Raw genomic sequence first — 23,635 nt, forward strand, 5'->3', positions numbered from 1 at the left:
TTGTTATGACACCAATTTGGTGTTTGTTAAATGCACCTCGAAATATGTACCTTAAAGTCTATGTCTAGCGGAGGAGCTGCGCGCGGCACACAGATAATAATATTCTACTCTCTTGTATCTCTAATTACCCAACACCCGTTACCTAACCCATATACATGTAGGCCTACTTGCCCTGACCTTTTAAACTACTTATAGGCCTCTGCACGTGTGCCGTTTTGGAATCCGATGAGATGCACCTGCACGATTAACCACACTGTAATGCTTTCCGATGCTACTTTTCGCCCGTCGGTATACTCCAAGCCTACGCGATAGCGCACGCGATCGCACTCTTGAGTAGCACGCGTTAGTCTTGGACAGAGGGACGGACGGACACGCCATGATTAGTATTTAGGTATCCCAGGCAAACCTTAGTTTTAAAAACACATTTGCTAGTCAGCGAAATTCGCCGAGACCGGGGCCCAAACACAATGCATATTAACATAGAAATTTGAATTTTTTTTTGAGAACAGGTCGGTGAAGGAAACCTACATAAATATGTTTTCTATGCTTCACTTGACCCAAATATATGATTTTTTATGGTGATAATCAAGTCGCACATGGAATTGTAGAGGGATTTTGATAGCAGTTCCATTGACAAGATGTAACTTTGTTACGGAAAGCGCTATGACAAAAATGTTTTCAGTTTTGGCTTTCTTTACTCAAGCCTCAAGGGCTTTAATTTGATATGTAAAATGATGCAGTTTGATGGCAAATTTGAATTCACCTAGCATACCTATAGTATTATGATATAAAAGCGGGCACCGGTGGATCATTTCTGCGCTCTGGCGCAGAGAATCCACGATCAGATAGTTTGTGCGCTTGGATGCAGAGAATTCATTGTTGGAGTTCATGTACATTGTACATCTTGCTCGAGAACTCCATTGTTTTTCGGTCGGACAGCGTTGCAATTTTTTGCACTGGAGGTTATTTATTCTGTTAATGTTGAAATTTGGATGAAAGTTATTTCGATGAGTCAACTGTATCTTTTGAGCAAGATTTGCCTACTTTGGACAGTCTAAAATTATGTTGAAATGTAATTTTATTAACAATTTGATGCGATCGCCTGTCGTGATCGACTGTGTTTACTTATGAACTTCCATTGCTTTACACGGTGTTATGCTTCAGCGAAACTCCGACAGTATTCTCTGCGCCCGAGCACAGCAATGATCCACCGCTACATATACATGTAGGAACTGCGCTCGGGCACAGTAACTCCGACCATGGATGCTCTGCACCCGGCGCAGAATGATCCACGAAAATATATTATTTTGCTTCCGAGCGCAGTAACTCCGACAGTGGATTCTCTGCGCCCCGAGCACAAACGTCCTCTACCAGAAGTTCTGTGGAGGCACAGTTACTCAAGAAGTCTAGCCAAGAATTTACTCACCAATAGCTCCACATTCTAGCCTAGAGACCATTGCATTCAAAATCTAGTCGGATTCGCTGAAGCATGACACCGTGTCAAGCAATGGAAGTTCAGAAGTAAACACAGCCGATCACGACAGGCGGTCGCATCAAAATGTTACTAAAATTACACTTCAGCAAAATTTTAGACTGTCCAAAGTACAATGTAGGCAAATCTTGCTCAAAAGATACAGTTGACTCATTGAAATAACTTTCATCCAAATTTCAACGTTAACAGAATAAATAACCTCCGGTGCAAAACATTGCACCGCTGTCCGACCAAAAATGATAGCAACGTACTCTAGCATCGAATGGGTATTGGGTAACTATTGTGAGCAAATTCTAAGCTAGAGTTATCGAGTAAGGGCACAGGAGCTCCACTGGTGGATCACGTATATAACTCATATATTTGCAATTTGCATGATAATTTCATCTCTCAATCTCAATGTGGTTTCATCGGTGACGCTGAGCTGCTGCAACACATCTAAACCAACGTTATGATTAGTAAATTAAGCTTAAACATTTAACTTTTAGGGGCTGTGCAATAATTATGAGCCCCGGGACTCCCAGGGCTCATAATTATTCCACAGTCAATCATCGGGGGTCAATCACTTCGAGCTTGATGACAATGATATCTGAATAGACTATCGCCAAGTCTTACGTGTAGGCCGCGAAATTAAGGTTAATTTTAAGTGATTGAAACAGTTTTTTCTTGTATAAATATTGGCCTGGATAGCGGGATTGTTGGTCGATGTATTTAATAAATTAAGTTCATGGATGCGCTAAAAATATTATTAAATGTATTAAAAACAGCTGTTCAACATTTGAAAAAATGCACTGTAGCAGGCTTGAAAAAGTCTAACTGTGGAACAAGTCTAACAAGCTGCAATTTTACGGGTAATTTTCATTACTTAAACACGTAGCACTGACGCGATATAGCGGTAGAAATCGCGGTAGTGTTCCAGGTTACGCAATGGCAGGGTAATGGTGGCTTACATACCTATTATATTATTTGACTAGCTGTCATATCCATATACATTGTACCTTATCCATGGTGATATATAGGCACGGTTTTGCTGGCCAGCGAAGCCCAAGACCCATGCCAAAGTGTTACCGACCTAGTACTTGGCATGTGAGGGATCTCGGGTTCGAATCCCACCCAGAACAAACAACTTCTTTCTTTCTTTTCTCTCTTTATTATTCCTTCCTTCTTTCCCTTCCCGTTGCCAAAAAGCCCCTGGGGCGTTAGGGTTAAGGATACAAATTACAATCAAACAGTCAAAAGTCAAACTTTAATTAGGGGGTACTACACCCCTCGATAAATTTATGTCTATTTTTGCATATTTCTCAAAAACTAATAACACACTGGTAACAAAAGTTATGTATGTTATAGGGGCAAGGAATCCAATTACTACACTGGAATTTCAGTGACCCAAGACAAGTGGTTCGTTATTTATGATAAGAAATAAGGTACCGCTGGGATGTACCCAGTGTTCGAAATAAGGAAAATATGGAGGTTGTCCTGAGGACAACTAAAGCATAAATTTTGCTTGTCCTCAAAGCATTTTGCTTGTCCCCAAAATGTGTCATATTTTTGGAGGTAAAATATAGTGGTTGTCCAGGGGATAAGTACATTGCTCAATTTGGTTGTCCCCAGTGATTTTTGGACAAGAGGACAAGAGGATAAGTGCTTATTTCGAACACTGGATGTACCTCATTTCCTATCATATATACTGAACCGCTTGTCTTGAGTCACTGAAATTTCAGTGTAGTAATTGGATTCCTTGCCCCAATAATATACATAACTTTTATTACCAGTGTGTTATTATTTTTTGAGAAAAATTCAAAAATAGTCTAAGGGTGTAGTACCCCCTTAAGGGTATACGATGTATTGTTGGTAAAAGGTTGAGATTGCCCTGCGATCTAATTAAAAGCTCTGCACTATTAGCCAGGAGTACCATCTGGCAAGAGTTTGAGCCTTGGGCTTTTCTTGAATTGTATTATTTTTAGAAGTTTAAAAGTTTTTTTCTCTGTTTGAAAATGGAATTTTGAAGATCAGGCCATGTTTTTAAAATGGTCAGCAATGTCACTACATTAATATTATGTGACTCAGTGATTAGTTTTCTTCTTCATAAAAAATGCCAAAATTTATGATTTTGCTTTCAATTTTGATAGAATAACTTACATTTTCAATATTGGAACCTCATTTCGATTGATTCCGTCCAACATGCATGGTCAGTTTTTGGGACCATAAAAGAAACTCTTGAGGGATGCTTTTGGGATCATAACCCTAACCCGCCAGGGGCTTTTTGGCGATGGGAAGGGAAAGAAGGAAGGAATAAAGAGGGAAAACAAAGAAAGAAGTTGTTTGCTCTGGGTGGGATTCAAACCCGAGACCCCTCGCATGCCAACCACTGGCTTGGCGACACTTTGCCATGGGTCTTGGGCTTCGCTGGCCAGCAAAACCGTGCCTACATACAGGCTGAGTCAAAAAGAAGTAAACTCATGTTTGAGGGGCTGTAACTCGAGATCTGTAAGGAATCTGCTAAAAATGATAATACCACTGGAAAGAGAAAATGCTACACGTCTAAATAAAAAAAAGAATTGTTGCAATTGCTCACAGCAAACTCAAGTTATACTCATTTGAATACAGCCACCCATTACTGAAGCTGCACACGGTTTCACTTCCCAAGTAGACGCCTACCTATTATATTGATTGGTAAGGCGCGATGTTCAAATGCAAATAAAGTTCTGTGGCAGGTGTAGTTTCGATCAATAACTCCTACATGTTAAAGGGCTCTTTTCAATATGAAATTTACCTCATTGCACTACATTATAGTAACACGGGCCAAATGGCAACATGGCACCACAATTTACCGTACGGGGGCGCACGTTTCTGTCGACGAAGTATCATGAAACTAAGAGTCCCACTGAAGTTCAACATCTTTTTAGTCTCCAATTTCCTACAGCTAACCGGGTTTCATGTAAGGGCAGTATATAAGAATGTGAACAAGCTCAATGTACATGGGACAATAAGGAACAGACAGCCGGAAGCTTCAGGCAGACCACGAACTGCTAGATCACAAGTGAATATTGCTAGAGTTAGACATGCGTTATATACAGCAAGACCAAAGATCAGCTCAATATTCCCCAATCAAGCTTCTTCCGGATCGTTCGTAAAGACTTGAATTGGTATCCCTACAAACAAGGGTACCGTCATGGACTTTGTTGAATATTAATTAAAAGCAAAAGTTGTCTTTTCAACAATAAATCTTGTTAGCACTTTGTTGATTCTTCGAAATTGAAATGGATGAAAATCAATCAGCCGTGTGCAGCTACAAAAATGGGTGGTTGTATTCAAATGAGTATAACTTTTGTTTGCCGTGAGCAATTGCAACAATTCTTTTTTTTATTTAGACGTGTAGAATTTGCTCTTTCCAGTGGTATTTTTATTTTTAGCAGATTCCTTGCAGATCTCGAGTTACAGGCCCTCAAACATGAGTTTACTTCTTTTTGACTCAGCCTGTATCACTTAGGGCGATTGCATCATCACCAGGGGTAGAGCTAGGCTGCATTTTGGGGTCCCGGACTCACCAAAATATAGTTCGGACCCCCTATTTTAACAATTTTCTGCATGTTCAGGGGTCCCAGCAGACCCCAGTTTTCAATCCAGCGCTACATGCAGACATACAATTTATGCTGCATTTGTGAACTCTGACTCACCAAACTCTACTGAGGACTCACTACTTTTTAATTTTCTGCAAGTAAATGTTTTCTTCTAGCGCTACCCCTGGTCATCACACCACGCGGGATGCACGCACGAACAGCACATATATCAAGTAGTATTTTGTAGTACTCGGGCGTGATAGGGTTAATATACAATTTCGATCAAATTTTTATTTTTGTTATTCTTTGCCAAATATATACAGTAAGCCAAAAATTAAGGTACCAGTTATGTTCACCTCCTGTATATCCTAAACAAAGACAGATATGTCATAATTGGAACCAGCAGCCAATAGCTGCATCTTTTAGCTCAATTTAAGACCTCATTCGTTGAAATTGAATACCTGAGTGGAAGAAGGGCCCAACTCCATCAAAACTGTTTTAGAGAAAACTTAATATTTGGAAAAGTTTTATAGGCAGAACGTTTTTATCTTCAGGGGACCTTTAATACATGAACATACAATAGTACATACATTCGAAATTATATATATATGATGTTTCCATGGCAGCGGTACAGGTCTTAATCTGAGCTGGAGTTGGGCCCTTCTTCCACTAATATACCACAAGTACCAGTTCTGTGTTATAAATAGCTACAGAAATTAGATAATTACCATTAATTGCACAAGTAGAACTCATGTAATAGGTTGGCAAGAAAATTTATTGTAGTGAAAAGCTGATTTCATGGATGAACAAAATTCCTCTTTAACACTATCTTTGTGGAAGAAGGGCCCAACTCCATGGAGTTGGGCCTTTCTTCCATGAAAACCATGATTAAGTGTACGTGGAAGACTATTTGGAGAGTGGATTTTGGCTCATCCTTCACACACAAGGAAGATCAGTCTGCTGGCAATAAAATGCTGGGTCTAACTCATTTTTGTAAAAAATTGGAGTTGGGCCCTTCTTCCACTCAGGTATTCAATTGTTCAAGAAATAAAGACACAGCGATCCCAAAACCCAAGGAAGATACTAATGTAAAAGTTGCAGTTAGCTGCATTAAATGCCCTATTGATTTGTACACAAAGCGTTCGTGAACAAGAGAACTAGCGCTGCGCTTCCATTGATTAGCATGTTAAAACTAGTGTCATGCTTTCATTGATTAGAACACAAAAGTGCAACTTTTGATTTCGTTTCTTTATTAGGTTTTAGATCACTGTTTCTTTAATTCTCAACCAATTTCAACAAGTAAGGTCTTAAATTAGAGCTAAAGAGTACATGTATTGGCTGCTTGTTTTAAATTGACATCTGTCTTTATTTAGGATATACCTGGGTGAACACAACTGGTACCTTAATTTTTTGGCTTACTGTATATTAGTAACAGCTGTCAGGAAAGTTTTCTGGTCATTTTAAGCCAAACTAATGAGGTAAAATCTTTGCAGCTGAACTGTGGTGTTCTATGGGGATTTATTCAGACATAAATTCAAACTTGTTCCATTTTCATACAAAAAATTTGGATGAATCCAATTGTAAAGGTGTAAGTCGGGACATGTGTAACATTACAAATTATATGTCAAAAAAAATCAGGTTTTAAAATAATTAAGCAATTTCGTACATTAAGGGTAGAGCGAGGTATTGTTGGTCGAAGCAACCTAAAATCGATTTTCATTATCTAGATCAATATATTATTGAAAATTAACACCTTGATGTTTTGCAAAAGTTCATCCTACAAATCGTATACATGTACATTGCAAACTTGCTTAATTTATTGTTGTTAATGAGTTATGTACGTTTTACAAAAGTGTTGTTGTTTCAGCCCTCTTTACAACATAACTCAAGAACCGCAACAGCTATAAAAGTAAATCTGTGATATTTTAATTCTTCTACACACTCACTATGAATTGAGCAGTGCAGTTTTTGCCAAAGCTCACTACCATTCGTAAGATGCTGTGAACTACCAAATCGCAACAGTTTAAAATAATTAATAACCTTAATGACTTAAATGTCATAATATTATAGACATGTATGGTACAAAGTACAATGTACTCCTACCTTTATTGATCTACAGCAGATCTATCCCTTCCAGAACAAAAATGCTAACCTATGGATTTTGTCTTTCATTTTTTTCTCTTCCCCTCTACAGGAAGAATGCAAGGAGATGGATGCTGCGGAGGTGTATGTGCTGATGAAGCAGCAGTACAGAATATCACGTAACATCAGAGCATCTTGGTACTTTGGCAACCTCAACAAATTCATCACCATCAAGACTCAAGATGAACTTCTGGAGTCTTCTGAGGAACTGGAGGTGTTGTCCGCCATCCCAAAGAATCGTGCCAACCAACCGCATCCATACTCTCCAGGCTGTCAGTGTAAATATAAACTAGTCCCTAGTACTCACGTGACATTTCTTGCCAGGCGTTACGGTTTGTATTCGTCCTGGACTTGAGTCCGTCCATGGCGACGGTCGACATCAATCGGGAAGAATTAGCTTGTTGGATATCTATACCTGTTTGAGTAAATGCCTCACGAGGACTGACACGGCCATTCTGCGTGCCAGGTACCAGGGCGGTGCTTACCCCCAAACTGTATGTAACTGTCATTGCCTATACGCCATTAGCTGCATTGACTACTCAGCAGGTCATGGTCCAAGGTTGCCATCTGACAGTGGATAACTTGGACATGTTTCTAGAAAAGTTACAGGAACAGTTGGACGATTTTGAGAACAGAATTGTGCACAGCATGTATACAGAACAGCACGAAGATGAAGATCAGCTAGATTCCAGGCCTACTGAAATGACGTCATACAGCGCAGACAATATCAGAGCAAACGTTGCTCAGAATGTGAGCGAGAGTGAGAAAGCCACACAAGAAGAACCTGAGATTGCATCTCCAGAAGCAGGTTTTGTCAACATGTTATGGTGTGGAATATTAGCACTACAGTTATTACCAGAAAACAGTAGCGCTGGTATCATAGTGGTCACAGATGGAGTGACAGCAATGCCGGATGCAGCCACTACAAATTCATTGCTCAGTCAGATGCGAAGCAGTACCATTGCGTGTTCCTTCCTCCAGGTTGGCAAAGGATTCCATCCTCACTGTAGCTTTGGTTACATTCCGCATACAGAAATCATGCAGTTCATCGCGACAGCTACATTTGGGGCATACTTCTCGAAATGCTCCGAGGTTCAGATTACTGGATCGCAAGCAATGAATCAATACCACAAGGCATTTCTGTCGTGGCATTTTCAGAAGGGATTGGATGGTATGAAGATAGACTATATCAAGAGACATCAGCATCAAGTGATATCATCGGAAGGTGGGTGGTCGTCCGAAGGCATTCAGCCATCCTTCACAGTGAACAAGCATGGTGCTTGCACCATACCACTCATCACAAAGAAGCATATGGATGTTACTCTCCACACAAGCCTATCCAATGTCCTGTCCGTGCGACTCAGAGAAGGATACACCATCAAAGATGTCAACATCACAAAGAACGAGACGCAGATCGAAGTCAAGCTGGCACTGCCGTGGAAATACAATGGCAGAATTGAATACAAAGCCACTTCCTTGTGGCCGTTGAATCAAAACAGTCGCATCACTGCTGTTGAAGTGATCATGGAAGGCAGCTACGAGTTTCTCCGCGATGTCACTTGCCCTCAGAGAGGACCTCAAAATACTTACCGAGCAAAGGTGGTACGCAACTTCTGGAATACTCTGAAGAACTTGCGTGATACAGACCAGCTGTTAGTACACCTGCAGTCGTTTGCAACGAATCCCATCTACTATACTGTGCCTGAAGGTACTAGGAAAGGCATGCCGTTATTCTATATGCCTCCTAACTCTGACACACCGGTGCTGGCTCAGAAGTTGGACAAGAAGGATTCACATGTGGTGCAGTTTGCGGAGTTCTGGAAGCGAATCACACTGATGGATTCAAAGCGATGGCAGAGGTGGCTTCACACGCACAGACTATCCTTACTACTGGTACCTGATCTTCCCTTACCCAAGTATCTGTACCTACCAAGCAGTAATGGGCGCTACAACAGTATTCAATGTCGGGTGGCGCTCAAGGAACTCAACTCAATCCTTCGAGACATCAGTACCTTCATCTTGCTAGAGAATCATAGCTATATATCATTGATGTCAGAAGATCCCAAAGGACCACCGACATCATTCTACCTAGTACGAGTATCATCCAAGGCACCTGGTGTTGTGATACGGTTAGGATTTCTTGGAGGCACTCCCGGTCACATCAGAAACAAGATCGTCACAGAACTTCGTGAAAACTAGAGGCACTCACCATTACACAGAAGCTATCCCTTATCCAGGAGAGTGGGTTTGTCTTAAGACTGCAATCTCGGACAACACAGCAGCAGTTGCAGCAAGGTATCACCGGTCGGCCTTGTGTGGTGATGCTCTCAAGACCGATGGACATGATCTTGGTGAAATACGAGAGGATGCCTCCAGATTTCACAGATTTGAAGACGTCAATTCAAGTCACAGTAGCCTCTGTGCCGGTGTACATGCATAACCATACCCCAGACAAGACCCTCAACAGACTAGCATGTTACCTTCATCACCAACGCTGGATATGGGATGCACAGAGTGACAGCAATACACCAATCTCGGCTCAAGCAGTAGCCAATGTGCTGTCAGTATTGACCAAGATGAGACTGCAAGAAGGGTTCCATTTTGCCTACTCCAATTCAGGGATCATCAGCTTTGTGACGGAGGTTCACATGAGGAACCCGATGCAACTTAGCATCGTGGAGAAGGAAGAAGAGGACACTGATAAGGAGCAAGAAATCTTCCCGTGCTTCGTACAGTACATTCTCTTCCCACCACACACCACTACCTTTGTACGCGAAAGAATCGCAAGCGGCTCTGTGTCAGAACATTGGGGCAGCGATCTGATCGATGACTCCGACACGGCAGAAGCAGATGGCAGATTGCAGCTTGTTACAGAGTGCTGGATAGAACCACAGAGTGGCACAGTATTTGATTTACCACCCGAACAGCAGCATTTTCACAATGCTACCTACACTGAAATTCCATCACTGATGTTACCAATAGACCATGAGGTTATAACAACACTGCTGACATACGAGCACTTGAAAGCTCACTGCTCCAATTTGGTGTACAGTAACTCCCCATTGAATGCATTGAGGGCGTCGCCGTCAAAGGTAGGAAATCTGCAGTTCAGCGAATCCATCAGTCACATACCATTTCAGTTGGATCTACTGAAACTAGTGAACAAATGTCAACAAGTGGAGATATTATGCTCTACATTTATTGAAGTTGTTCCAACAGAAGAAGTGGAGGGTGGTGAAGAAGAAGCAGAAGAAGAAAGGAAAGTACCTACTCAGCCCAAACCAAATGATACACTGTTTTTCCTACTATTGGACTCCTTGAAGCATATGAGTAATCATGAAGTATTGCTAACACCTGAGGAAAGCATGGAATTTGCCAAAGCTATATTGGCAAGAGATCGTGGAGACAGCACCCCACCATTTATCATGACAGAGAGTAAGCTGCAGGAAATGTCGGAGTTCATCGCCAAACAAAATCAACCGCAAGATGATACAGGTAGTCATCTGGATGATTCACATAGCAGTTTCAATCCAGAATCATCGGGTATCAATGTTGATCATCAGCATGAGTCGCCAATACCACAGTGGTCTTGTTACGTGCACAACGTTGAAGCATCGGCGTCGCAGCTGATTTTGGCATTCATTCCTGCAACTTACAGAGATCTGCAGAAACTGATGATGAGTCCTTCAGAACCTGTTCCTGATAATCCATCTGGAGAAGATGGCGACCAAGATAGGCAAGATGCTGCAAAAGGTGGTAATGATGAGAGTGGGCAGAGTATTGCAACATCACCATTGGATACATTACATACTGGTGATGAGGCAATGCTTGTGAAGGATACGGATGCAAGTGATAAGGATGGGAAAGACAAAGTTGGTGAAGACAAAGATGCGGTTGAGGCTGATGGTACCAGAGATGACGATGTTGCTGAGGAAAGGTTAGCAGATGTACCTCCTGAACTGAATGCACGAAAGAAGGTGAACAAACCATTTGTTCTTCCAATTTATGTATATGATTGCTCCATGAGTGGTCTCAAGAGTTATCTCCTGGACCCTAGTGCGAAACCACAAATCAAATTCAGCGACATCTTTGATGATAAGACGTTTTCACATTCATACTCGGAGAGTAGGAGTGGAAGACCTTCCTTCTCGAGACAGAACTCTCGCAACCAAAGTACATCAAGCTCGACGTTCCCTGAAGAGGAGCAGCTCCATAAAGCATATGTAGAGAAGGAAAGGCATAAACCACCTGCATGTAGCAAAGGACTGGAGAAGTTCCACTACTTTCTAGTGCATGAAATCCACAAGAGTTTTGGCTTGGGAATCTTTCAAAGTCTACAAAGAAGTCAACCTGTCAGTGCCCAAGACGTCCAGGCAGCTATGGAAGAAATATGCGAAGAGGCAAATAATGAAATTGATATCACAGAGTTTGTGCTGTCCGTTTGCGATCACGTCCGTGAATGTGCTAGTCAGCAAGTGGTTTCTTCAGACGAGGACTCGCAAGTAAACGAATAGAGGACAGAGATTTGTCTTCTACTCAGGCCTCGATAGAAAGTGAGCAAAGTAAAGACGATGAAACAGATTCAACAGGTAATAGAGAAGACAAGACAGATGACAAGACAGATGAAAGCAAAGACGAAAATAGTGATGCACTTACCGATGTTAGTAGTCCAAGGTTGAGGTTCTCACCTGAAGAAGTGCAGAATGCCTCCATCACAATACCAATGTCATCACTCTACGATGCACACAAATGCGATACCACTTCTGGCCTCCATCAGCTGATTCGGCAACATTTTCAGTGCATCATGGGTAAACATTTCAAACCAGTGCCAACCAATAAAGATTTCTGGTACTATTCAGTAGATGTAGATGGGGATCAAGAAACGGAACAAGAGGAGGATGGCGGTAAGGAAACGGACACACCTGCTGTTGAAAGTGATTCCAATGTGGTACAAACAAATGTACCATCAAGAAAACCAAGCACCATTTTTCAGCCTCTTTCTGAGGAAGATTTGCCGATTGAAGGATCCAGTGATGAAGATGAAGACACATGGAAGGCAGATACTCTGGATAACAAAATCAATTCAGTAGTCGATGCCTACCAGACAACACCCAGCGATGATGACAATGACGAGGACAATGACGATGACTACAGTATTGAAGGTGGTGGTACGTCTAATGAATCAGTTATGGGCAGTATTGATGAACAAGCCAACACTCCGCTGTTTATTCACCTGGTATGCGAAATCAAAGTGAAAACCAATGCCGCATACAAATCTGTTCAAACTATTCCAACTTGTCTAAGCAGTTTGATTACGTTTCTTGACAGAGCACCAATCGAGCCTCTCGATCTAGCCGATATTTCCGTCACTTTGGATCTCATGAGCTTAACCCTGCCACCTGATGTTTCTCTTGATGACGAGTTGGACAACATGTTATCAGACAGATCTAGAGAGATGTCCATTACAGAGCAATCACCACCAGCATCACCCACTCCGCAAGACGATCCATTTGCAAAGAGTAGAGCAAAGACTACATCATCATCGGAAGGATTCCCTGGTAATCTTACCATGGCAGATGCATTGAGCGATTTACCCTCATCTCAGAAAACGGCTATTGAAGACACAGTTGCCGAGATCAAGTGGCTTTTGAAAGATGAAATTGCATCAGCAAAGTGTCACATATTTCCTCCTACGATAGAGACTATGGAAATGGTAGCCGAGCATGTGAAAGAGTCATCAGGCAAACCAAGTTGTATTGCGGAAGAAGTGAAGCTGCAGTTTGTCTTCGGAGCCGAGCAGAGCTTGGATAATTTTCAAGAGAAGTTTGAACTACTGGAGATTCCTGACTATCAGCTGAATAAAGTTGGAGATTATTATCATGTAATGATAGAGCAAGCTCATAAGATGACTAAGGAAGAGAGTTTGCAGAGTGCCCTCAAGAATCTTAGTCAAAGAGAACCACACAGGTTATTTGAGGATAAGTCAGAGGTAATTGTTGCTTCACAGGCATCAAGCAAAAGTTCCACTATGGTCATATGTACACCACCATCTCCTGTGAAGGAAGCCAAAACTGAAGGAACTGAAGATGAAGAAGATACTACCACTAAGAATCAGTCACATGAGATATCAAGCGACAACAAGGGTGCTTCGTCAGACAAGGTGCAGTCCAGTGCTGATGAAAAGGTTGACACTGCTGCTGTGGCATATAATGCTATGGAAGAAGAGAAACAAGACCAGAAAGATGATGAAATAAAAACAAATGAGTCAGATTGTAAAACGGTGGTTACAGAAGACGCTGGGGCTAAATCTGATGATGAAACGAGAAGTAGCGATAGTTCAATTCAGATACTATCAGAAGACCACTTTGGTGATGGCAAACCTGATGTTGCAAAAGTGGCCGAGTTGTGTGGTGCTACGCCATCTCTGTCAACTTCCGATACAGACTTGGCAACCAACCATGATTCAAAAGTCATACCTGAATCGGATGAAAGTACATTGAGAAGAAACAGTGCGAGTTTCATTGTGTTATCTAAAGAAGCACATGGAAAAGATGACAAGGAGGAACAGAGTCCCGATTCTGCAGAGGAAGCTTTAGAGGCTTCTACAGAGGTTATACCAAGTGAGACAACTGTATGCGACCACACCCGGCAAGATGCTGACACGGTGCAAAGTAGAGAAGCAGATTCTACCACAAATGAATCTGGAACAGTGGGTACTCGGCCATCAAGATCAACATCATCATCAAGTGCACCAGATGCATCTTTTACGGATAGCATGACACCTGTTAAAGACTCAGCCAGCAATACTTCTGTGTTCAAAACCGACAATGAGATGAATTCCACAACATCACCTAGACTGGATAGCGCTGAAGGCGAGCCTACTGCGCAGAAGTCAAAACTAAGACATCCAAGTGGTATATCAGCAAGATCAAGTGCTAGTGGACCACCCAGCTCACTCAGCTACGCAAGTTTGAATGGCAGCTTCAATGAGTATGATGATGGCTATGAAGCTAGTTCTAGTGATAATGATGCAGATGATAGCTGCGATGTTACTGGTCCTTCACCGGTCAAACAAGTAAAAGGGATGCCTCACTTTTGGTTGATCATGAAAATACTTAACAGTAAAGTTGATGTGTTCTTCCATGCAAGAGATAGAGGTAATCAAGACCAGGATTTTTCAGAGAACAAAGAAGTATACGATCGAAAGTGACTGAGAACATCCGAAACATCTGCAGACAGGTCAATCAAAGGCTTTTGTTGCAGGATCTGCATGAAACTAGGATATGCAAATCTCTGTTGGTGGCAGAAAGTGACGAAGATATCTGGCAAAGTGAAGATCCATCCAAAGGCAGGACCTACAAGCATTCTAATGACTTTGAAAGTGATGACGTAGATCAAGAACCGAAAGACTACCTAGCCGCTGCTATGGACTTCAACCCAGGACATTTTGCTTGCGACGAAATCTGGTATACCCTTCTACCGGTGCATTCCCGACTCAAATCCAGCTACAGAGGTGGAGCTGCCTCACGAGGATTGCAGTCAGTCAAAACAACATTGACGGCATTTGGCGTTACAAATAGGAAGAACATGTTTGTGTACAAAGGCAATACGGGAGAGGTGTTCTACCTGAGGTTGTCGGAGTCGACCATTTTTTAAATTACGATACCTCAAGACACGGTTCCATCGCAGAGGGAGGTAGGCTAACGGGAGGAGAGCTATCACGTGCCACTTCAGTACAATCTTTGAATACCACCTTTGGAAGTACTGTGTTCGAAGATGATCATGGTTCATTAGAGTCCAAAAGATCTATGATTACGGACTCCGGGTTAGAGACAATATCCAGTTCAATCAAAAGTGGTGTTATTACCAGCGGACACTATCGATCTGATCATTGCATCAAACTAACAGTCCATGGCATTGCTGGGCCAGGACAACCAGGACCTGAGATCCAAGAGGAGCTTGTGCAGGTGCTGAATAACAGACTGGATGACACCACTTTGGATGTTATCTCTGCAATGCTTGCAAGAAATCCCATGCTGAAGCTGACGCCGGATGATGTTCAGTTCATCCAGCCACGTGGCAAATGCCCGACCGACACCATACTTTGCACCGTCCCCGAGAGCGCCACACACTACCTGTACTCTGTAAATTACTTCCTGCGACAAAACTTACGGCAGTTTTTGAACCTACCGAAATACATCGATGCCAGGGTGGAGAATCACTTCAAAGCAAAGTGCGATGTCCATGAGCACAATGCTGCCGCACATACAGACAACAATATATTTTTGTACAACAGACCTCACGAATCTGGGCGTACAGGAATAGCTTGCATCTCATTGTGTATAATAGATAACAAGGGAATACCAATGAAGAGAACATTTACCAGACCATCCCCAATAACCTATGTTGATCCCATCCAAGAGGCTGATTTTACGGAACACACAAGATCAGAGAGGTATATTCCAGATGGTAACACCTGTGAACCTGGAGCCTTAATTGAGTTTGCCGTATGGGAGCGAGGAAATGTTAACTTGGAGCAATTGACTGAAAGTCTTATCAAAGCTGTGGGCCACACCTTGTGTGATATCGTCATGGAGTTCCGAATCCTAACGGCACCTTTAGGGGTATACGTGAAAGAGTTGGATGACAATCCAGAAGTGGAGATGAAGAAGAAGGACACCAATGCAGTGCCAGAACCCATGCCAATAGCAAGGTCATCATCACCAAGATCAGCTTCAAGTCAAGGATCAAAATTGCTGATAAATATAGAGCGAGAACGGCATCCGAGCGGAGGCTCCAAAGGTCCAATGCCATCTCCTAAAATTACTAGTCCAACTAGCAAGAGTAAGCAGATTACTTGGCAAGCACATGAATTGGAAAGAAGACATGACGAAATGGCCAGGCAGAAGCAGAGAGACGCTGCTCTAGGTCTACATGGTATGATGCATCCTGTCTTCAGTAAAGTTTGTCTTCCATGGATGGAGTTTGAGCACCATCTTGAAGTTCCTACCATCCAGAAGATGACCGCAGAGTTGTCGTGCAGATTCTCCATAGAGCCGGTGCTGAGGGAATTACTAGCAAAAACACCGTCTCTCTGCACCGATTTTACTACTAAGTTGTATCAGGAATGCGGTCAAGAATACAAGTTGTGTAATTGGACTAAAGCTTCTACCACAAGTGAATGTACCCAGAAGCCGTTACCAGGGGCAACACGGAATTTTTTCCTGATAGCTCGTAATGTACAACACTGGGATTGCAGTTTGGATTATCCCTCGCACGAAGATTTTGCCATGTTGTCTGGTCTAGATAATCCAGTCACAAGGAAAGGATTGCAGCAGTTTCCTCCGCTACCTTTGACGTCAAAGTTGACAGGATCTGCAGGACCAGAAGCAGAACAAGAGAGCGTGTTGGAATCTGGTGGTGGGCAGAATCCGAGAAAATTTCTAGTACCAAGACAGCATCTGCTCTTCATCGTCATCAATGACCGTGTGATGACTTTCTTTACCTACAACATCAACGGAGAGCTTCAGAACGGACTTGAGAATCTCTTCAAGGGTGTCATCAACTGGCAGAATTCAAGATCGGAATTGCTCACATGTATCTTATCACAGAAGATGGGTCTGTTCACAAGTCAACATAATGCCAATTGGTCACCTGAAGAAATAGACAATCTCATAAAGCACAAGACGCCCCCACCCAAGGAACACAGGCGGAGCACAGTTCGCAAAACCAACAAGGCACAAGCACACAGGGACTGAACCGTTTGAGGAGACTCTACTGAACAGAAAGATCCAGAAGCCACTTCAACATTGTCCATATGGTTCAATAAAAGATCCTGTCTTGAAGCATGGAACGCAGATACAAGAAATTTCCTGGCTGAGTAAGAAGGAAATAGAAGTGCAGAACAAGTTGGAGAATTTATACATCATGTGGCAAAAGAAGAAGAGAGGTAGTTACGTGCGACATCCTATAAGTCAGGAGATTCTTGAATTGCTGAAGCAGTCATCTCAGATAGTCCACTACTGTGCAACACCGCTGCTTTTTGTTCCTAATTGGAAGCAGAAGATCACCACAGATTATTGGCTTGATGAGGATGCATACGGTGAAGTGACAGCTGAACCATGGCTGATGGACATCCGCACATCGTTTGTGCAACATTATGTGATGTTCTTGAAGACCTTGCAGTTTTCACCTGTAGAAATAACTGCACAATCTCCACCACAAAGGCATCATTTGAAGCATTTATCAAAGAATGGTAAGAAGGAAGGCATATCCAACAGGAAACATCACCAAGCCTCAAGCGGGCATCATCTACAGCTGACGGTACCAGGTGGCATTATATTGATAGAGATAGCTTTCAAGAATGCCTACTTCTGTGTGAAGCTGTATGCCTTTGAGAGCTCCAAAGTTCCTGCTGGTAAAGCTGTTAACCCTCAGCTGTCCATGCTGTTCACTGATGAGTGTGATAAATTCAAAGATCAGATCCACCTCCACTCATTCAGCTATGACTTCCATCTGCGCACAATTCAGACGTATCTTGGTACTCCAGAAATGGGTTTCAAGCCACGGTATCATGTCACCAACTTTCTTGAGGATCTTGAAAACTACTACTCGCCTGTGCCCAACTTCAGACGAAACCATATGCATGTTGAATCGCAAGCGTTCTTGAGCCACAACACTCCAGCTTCACAGCTGTATAAGTACTTGATGACTAACAAGCCTCCCCTCATGAAGCAACTGAGTATGTGTCCAGGTACAGATACGTCAGACAAAGAGTTAGAACATGCTCTATACCAAATATATCCACTAACAGGATATTTCAAAGATGTGCTCGGAAAAAGTGTGTACGATGAGTTTCTTGTGAGTCTGGTGCTAACATGGGACAAAGATGCGCACAAGAACCAGAGAGCTAATTCAATGTTGCTGGAGGCTGATTTGGGGACCGGTAGAGTCACCACGGCAACAGATACAACAAATCCAAACCTGATGAAGCTGAAGTTCTACGTCATAGTAACAAGTCGCAAAGATCTGTTCCCAAGGCGAACCATTCGAACATGGCAGTCAAAGATGACGGCATCGGAGGCGTATTACAAAGACAACAGTCACGGATACCAGTTGATGAGTGCCGAAGCACAGAATGCGAAAGAGAAGATCGTCACTATGGTCAAACAAGCGGCTGACGATTGTAGACGAGACACGCTGTGGCAGCAGCTTCTCATCTGGGATACAGAGGAAGATCCGAACGAGAAGAAGAAAAAGAAGAAAGACACATCAGTTAGTGATGACACAATGGAGACAACTCAAATGACATACCCTAATTTCAAGGTGCTACTAGATCATGTTCATCACGTTTCATTCAGTGAATACGACCAGCAGATAGTTCCACTCCTAAACAGTACCCTCCATTGGTACGAAGGACTACTTCAGTATCTTCGCACTAAGTTCATCACTACTTCAAGGTATTTGACATCAGAGGATGGTCAGATCAAACACTTGGCAATTCTCAATCCCAGTCATCTGGACATGATGGTGCTGCTCACAGTAGACCAACAGACCAATACTTTTGAGTTGGAAGCAATTTTCAAGAAGTCTCCAAGCCAGTTACACGCTGCTGGTTTATCGCAAGAGTATACTAATGCGCAAGATCTATTTACATGTAGGCATGTAGAGGGTATTGTGAATGCAGTGAGCTGTTATCTGTGGACAACTCTGCTATGATGCACAAGATAAGCTGTGTGGCGAATAGTGCAACATGCTCTGACTGAAATCCTCTGGCCTGTGAGAGGTCAGTTTCCAAGGTGCTCTGACTGATAACCCTGGCCTTTGTGGTCAAAAGCTAGACCTCATTAGGCTATGTGAACATCTGAACAAGCTATGTAGAGAAATGTGCATACATGATGCACATCAGCCAGTTGTTTGTTGCTACTCATCAATTGGTATAGAACACTGTTCCGTGTACACAGAAATGGAATAATGCGAATTCACATCGACTGTGTACTGCATCAGTTTCGAAAAAAGGAATTCAGCTACTTCATAACTGTTCTCAGAGCAGCATGCCATGGTAAGAGAATTGTGAATGATGTGTGCTACAAGCAGCCTACTCCGATATAATTTGTGGAGAATTTTAAATGACATGGTGTCCACCGTCCTCAAAGAAATTGTGGATTTTATTTTCTTCAGCTTCTTCATATATGTGCAGTAACACAGCCAACACACGAAACAATTTTATGAACTTTCAAGTTGCCGATCACAAATTTGATGAACGAACCAAGAAAGTCATTACGTGTCAGTTACTCTGTGATTTCAAGACTGATGTGAACACAAATGCTTTGTCAGATCTTTTAACAATAGCTAGATCTGCCGCTGAAGAGTTTGAAGAAATCAGTTGACTTTTCATATCTTAAGAAAAGCAGATGATGATTTTTGTACAAGGTATGAAAATGAAGAACTGCACTACGGCACAAGAACATTGAATTTACAGAGACATTGTGAGATCACTTTTAACTTCCTGATGGGTCACTTCAGTGTCTCAGCAGCAGAAGGACGTATCTCCATTTATAGCAGTAGTACATACGATTGCTTGCAATATGCATCACAAGTTCAGTCAATTCACAGTACATGCCTTCGAGTGCATGAGAGAATGCACCTTGCATGTCATAAGCAATTATCTACACGGCACTGACAGCAGCTAATGGAGATACGTCTTTCTGCTGCTGAGCCATGGACTAGTGAATGTTTGTGAAATGAGCTCTGACTAGCCTACCATTCAGCCAGCCAGCCAGCTAAGCTTCTAGATCCAGTTTAGAGAAAGAGCAGATAATTTCTACAAATGAGGTGTGTTGTGTTGTAAGTTGGAAATTATGACCATATTTTGCATTTTGCCTTGCATCACAAAAATCTGCTCTTCATAATATTTCAAATTGTGCTCTTTTTTTTTCAAAAACCTGATTGTTTTATCTGTGTGGAGTGACAACTACAGATAGGCCTACATGTATAAGCTTCATTAAGATGTCCCAAGTATGCAAATGAGGTTACTGAAAAGAACATCATGATCCACTGCACATCACACACGCTATATTAATATGACCCAGAACAGTTCAATCCTTCATGTCACCGTACACCCCTTATGGAAGATATGATCTTAATCCCTGGCACAGGGGGTGTAGATTTCAAATGGAGTCGCCCATTTAGGAAACTCCATTTGAAATTCACATTCCCTGTGTGGGATGATTACGGTCAAGTCTTCCATAGGGGGTGTATGGATTTCAACTGGATTAGCCCAAGAGAAATAAATAGCAATAACCTCATTTGTATACTTGGGGATGTCTTCATGAAACCAGAACACAACTTGCTGGAGAGTTCTTTCGCTTATCATATTTTTTGGAGTTTTTGATCAATATACTGTGATTTATTCAAAGATTTGATCAACATACTTTTAAGTTCCTGAAATGCTGCATTGATGTGTGACTCAATGTGAATAAACAATGCTTTTTGTCAAGACAAAATTGAGATATTCAAATTATTACATCATAATGTAGGGACATTTGTTTTATACCAATGTTAGTGTTAATGTGATGTTCCAAAAATACCAATGACTTAATTTCATTTAAAAGTAAAGAGAAATATGTATTTGAAGGAACTTTAGTGAAACATTTTTGCCAGTAACATGTACATGTACGTAAATAAAAACAAACAAAAAATGAAAATGGGGGTTTTCTGCCTATTTTTTGAAAAAATATTAAATCTAAAAGTTCACATGCAGAATACTGTCATTTTGAAATCTCAATTCTGTTCACTTCTGTCAAGTACCTCATTTGTACATGTTGGGTCACATATCGTCACCCTGCTATGATAATTGCCTAGCTCATTTTTTGTAATTTTGAGAACAAGTACAAAATATGGTTCAAGTGTCCATCAGTTACATAATCATTACATAATTATTTCTGATCATTCCCTTTAATTTGTCTCATTATTATTAGTTCTTGTACAAAGATTGGTGAATAAATATGTTTTTAAAAATGCATACTTGAACCATATTTTGCACTTGTTGTCAAAATTACAAAAAATAATGAGTTCATCGGTATCCTTTTTGCAGGTGTAGCAGGTACTTATGTGTGTACAATCCATAGAATAACTTTCACTGCCCTGTGCCTTTTATACATGTCCTGAAATGTACATTGAATTCTTAGACTCAGTACACTGGTCGATCTTACCGCTTCCGATGTTGATTAAGATACTTCTTGCATCGATCCCGAGATGCGGAAAAACCAATAGTCATTTTGTCCCACATAAATGAATAAATAACAAAACCCCCGATCCCCGAGTGGACTCACCCATCCGGTGACGCCACACACGATAATCATCCCTTATCCTCCTTGGTTTCTAGATGAGATAGACGTGTGGATTTTTTCTTTACCAACGCTAAGTATCATTACGAACCAAAGGATTTAGATATACAGTTTGTTTGTTACACCTGAGGTAAAAACCAACCAGTATAGTACGCTAGGGAGATAGTTTTGACGACATTTTTCGACTTAGAAAAGTGACAAAAACGATCCAAAAACTTAGCTCGTATGAGTGTTTCCGTCAGATACGGGACACATCGTTTTTCAAAATGGCCGCCTTAGGACGCCATTTTATTTTTGTTCTCACGTAAAACAACTATAGCAGACTAGTAAGTGACAATAGATGTTTGTACAGTACTGTGTATACATGTATGGTGAGTGATTATCGCTATGTTTATGGTGTGCTCTATCGTTATATCTTTCAGTGCACGCGTCTGATGACGAGTTACTGCTAAGAGTTCGTGGGTTTCAAGGACCAGCCTGACAAATCTATAGCAAAAGGTTTTCAGTTTTTCATCCCTTTGTACATATATTTTTATATCATACCACTACATCAGCGACAGCCACTGTGCGTGTGGGTCTGTTTATTGGGCTTGAGCTTGTGTTCGGGGGGGGTAGTGCTATACGCTCCCCGATTACTACAATGTCCAGGCCTTGTCAATCATGCCCTTCCCTTGTGGCAGAGTGGGACCCGCATCCACTCTGCTACACCCACAGGGAGTGCTCTAAATCGAATAAGTGTGCTTCTTTTGCATAGGCTTATCGGACATTCACTTCGAGGATTTAGAAAGTAGCGCTCGTTTGGGTCTTCGACACAGACAGAAAACGAAGACCAAGAAACAGAAGCCTACAGGTAAGATTGATATGGTAGGTACTAGCACGGCCGGCAAGGGCCACGCTAAGGTAACCTCTGGGGCTCCGGGCAAGCGGGCGGACCCTCCGGGGACTGCTAGCGAGCACTGACATAACGTCGCAGCTAGTAGCAGGCAGCAGGGCGGTACTTGCCCTAACAGGCGAAGTACCAGTCTACCAGTGAGATCTCTAGCGAGTTTCTTGCAGGTGGACACCCGCTATTGCTGGCGAACGAGCGGGTCTAGCACCCGCGAAGTAGCCGGCGACGGACAGTATGCAGGGTACCCGGGCTTGCCTGGGTTGAATCCTAGCATACAGCGTGCGAATGGACCTCCGGCTTGCCTCGCCGGTCTGCTAGCACATCGTGCCAGTGGAACCCGGGCTTGCCTGGGTTGATCCACGGCACGCAGCACGCCTTTCGCTCCCGCAAGGGTCGAATGAAAACGCATGGGTTTAGCAGAGATGATACCGGGGCTAACGCTCGGGTGTAGTCTTAGCAGAACCAACTGGGGTTGTCACACGGCAGCGTTCCATGGCGGGACCGCCGAGTGATGCCCTGGGCCTTGGAATGGCTGCCGGCTGTCCTCCGGGACTGGCTAGCGGCTATACCGGGGTTGGGCTCGCAGTCTCTCACGGGACAGCGACCCAAGTGCAAACGGTGGCAGCTACCGAGACGAGCTACGGCTCGACTTCAGTGGTAGCCACTATGCACGCCGCCCATAGCTGCCGTGAGTGGTCCGCCACACACAGCGACCTTGGGCGAGGCTCAAGAGGTTAGGGTAGGTAGTTTGAACAGCCTGGCTGATCAACAACCCACTTATGTCCTCGAGAGCCAGCAGAGCGTGGGTGATCCATTACAGTCAATGGGTCGATTACCCTCTTATGATCGATCACTATCTATTCAGCGGAGCATGGCTCCATTGATTGATACTGCCTATTCAGGTAGCGAGGTGACTGATCGGGGTATACACGCCAGCTACCCGTGATACTAGGCAAGCTCCTTCTAGCCAAGGGACAGCCAGTATAGCGGGTACCCATACACACGGCTTGATCCTCTAGCGGGGAACGCTGTGAGGCATGGGTACAGTGGTACGCAGCCGGAGCCCTACCGGGCACCTACGCTACAACCACGCAGGTACCGCAGTATTGTCCTGGTTGCCACAGTCTCTGTGGCAACAGGGGAGGCGGTACTGGTACTGCCGCTCCATGGGGTTTCCCTGGTGGCGGATCCTTTCAGGGTCAGCTAC

General features: G+C 42.8%; 1 protein-coding gene across 1 annotated transcript; it reads left to right on the forward strand.

Annotated features, from left to right (window-relative positions):
* The first annotated feature begins 7,247 nt into the window (after positions 1-7,247).
* On the forward strand, positions 7,248-20,727 carry LOC140171616 (KICSTOR complex protein SZT2-like). Its single transcript, XM_072194902.1, is given in 7 exon segments — positions 7,248-7,520; positions 7,523-9,382; positions 9,385-11,690; positions 11,693-14,389; positions 14,392-14,841; positions 14,844-16,912; positions 16,914-20,727. Coding segments are annotated over 7 exon segments (11,640 nt in total). The 5' UTR covers positions 7,248-7,258; the 3' UTR covers positions 18,910-20,727.
* The last annotated feature ends 2,908 nt before the right edge of the window (positions 20,728-23,635 follow it).

This window comes from Amphiura filiformis, chromosome 15, assembly GCF_039555335.1.
Source record: "Amphiura filiformis chromosome 15, Afil_fr2py, whole genome shotgun sequence".
Taxonomy (NCBI): domain Eukaryota; kingdom Metazoa; phylum Echinodermata; class Ophiuroidea; order Amphilepidida; family Amphiuridae; genus Amphiura; species Amphiura filiformis.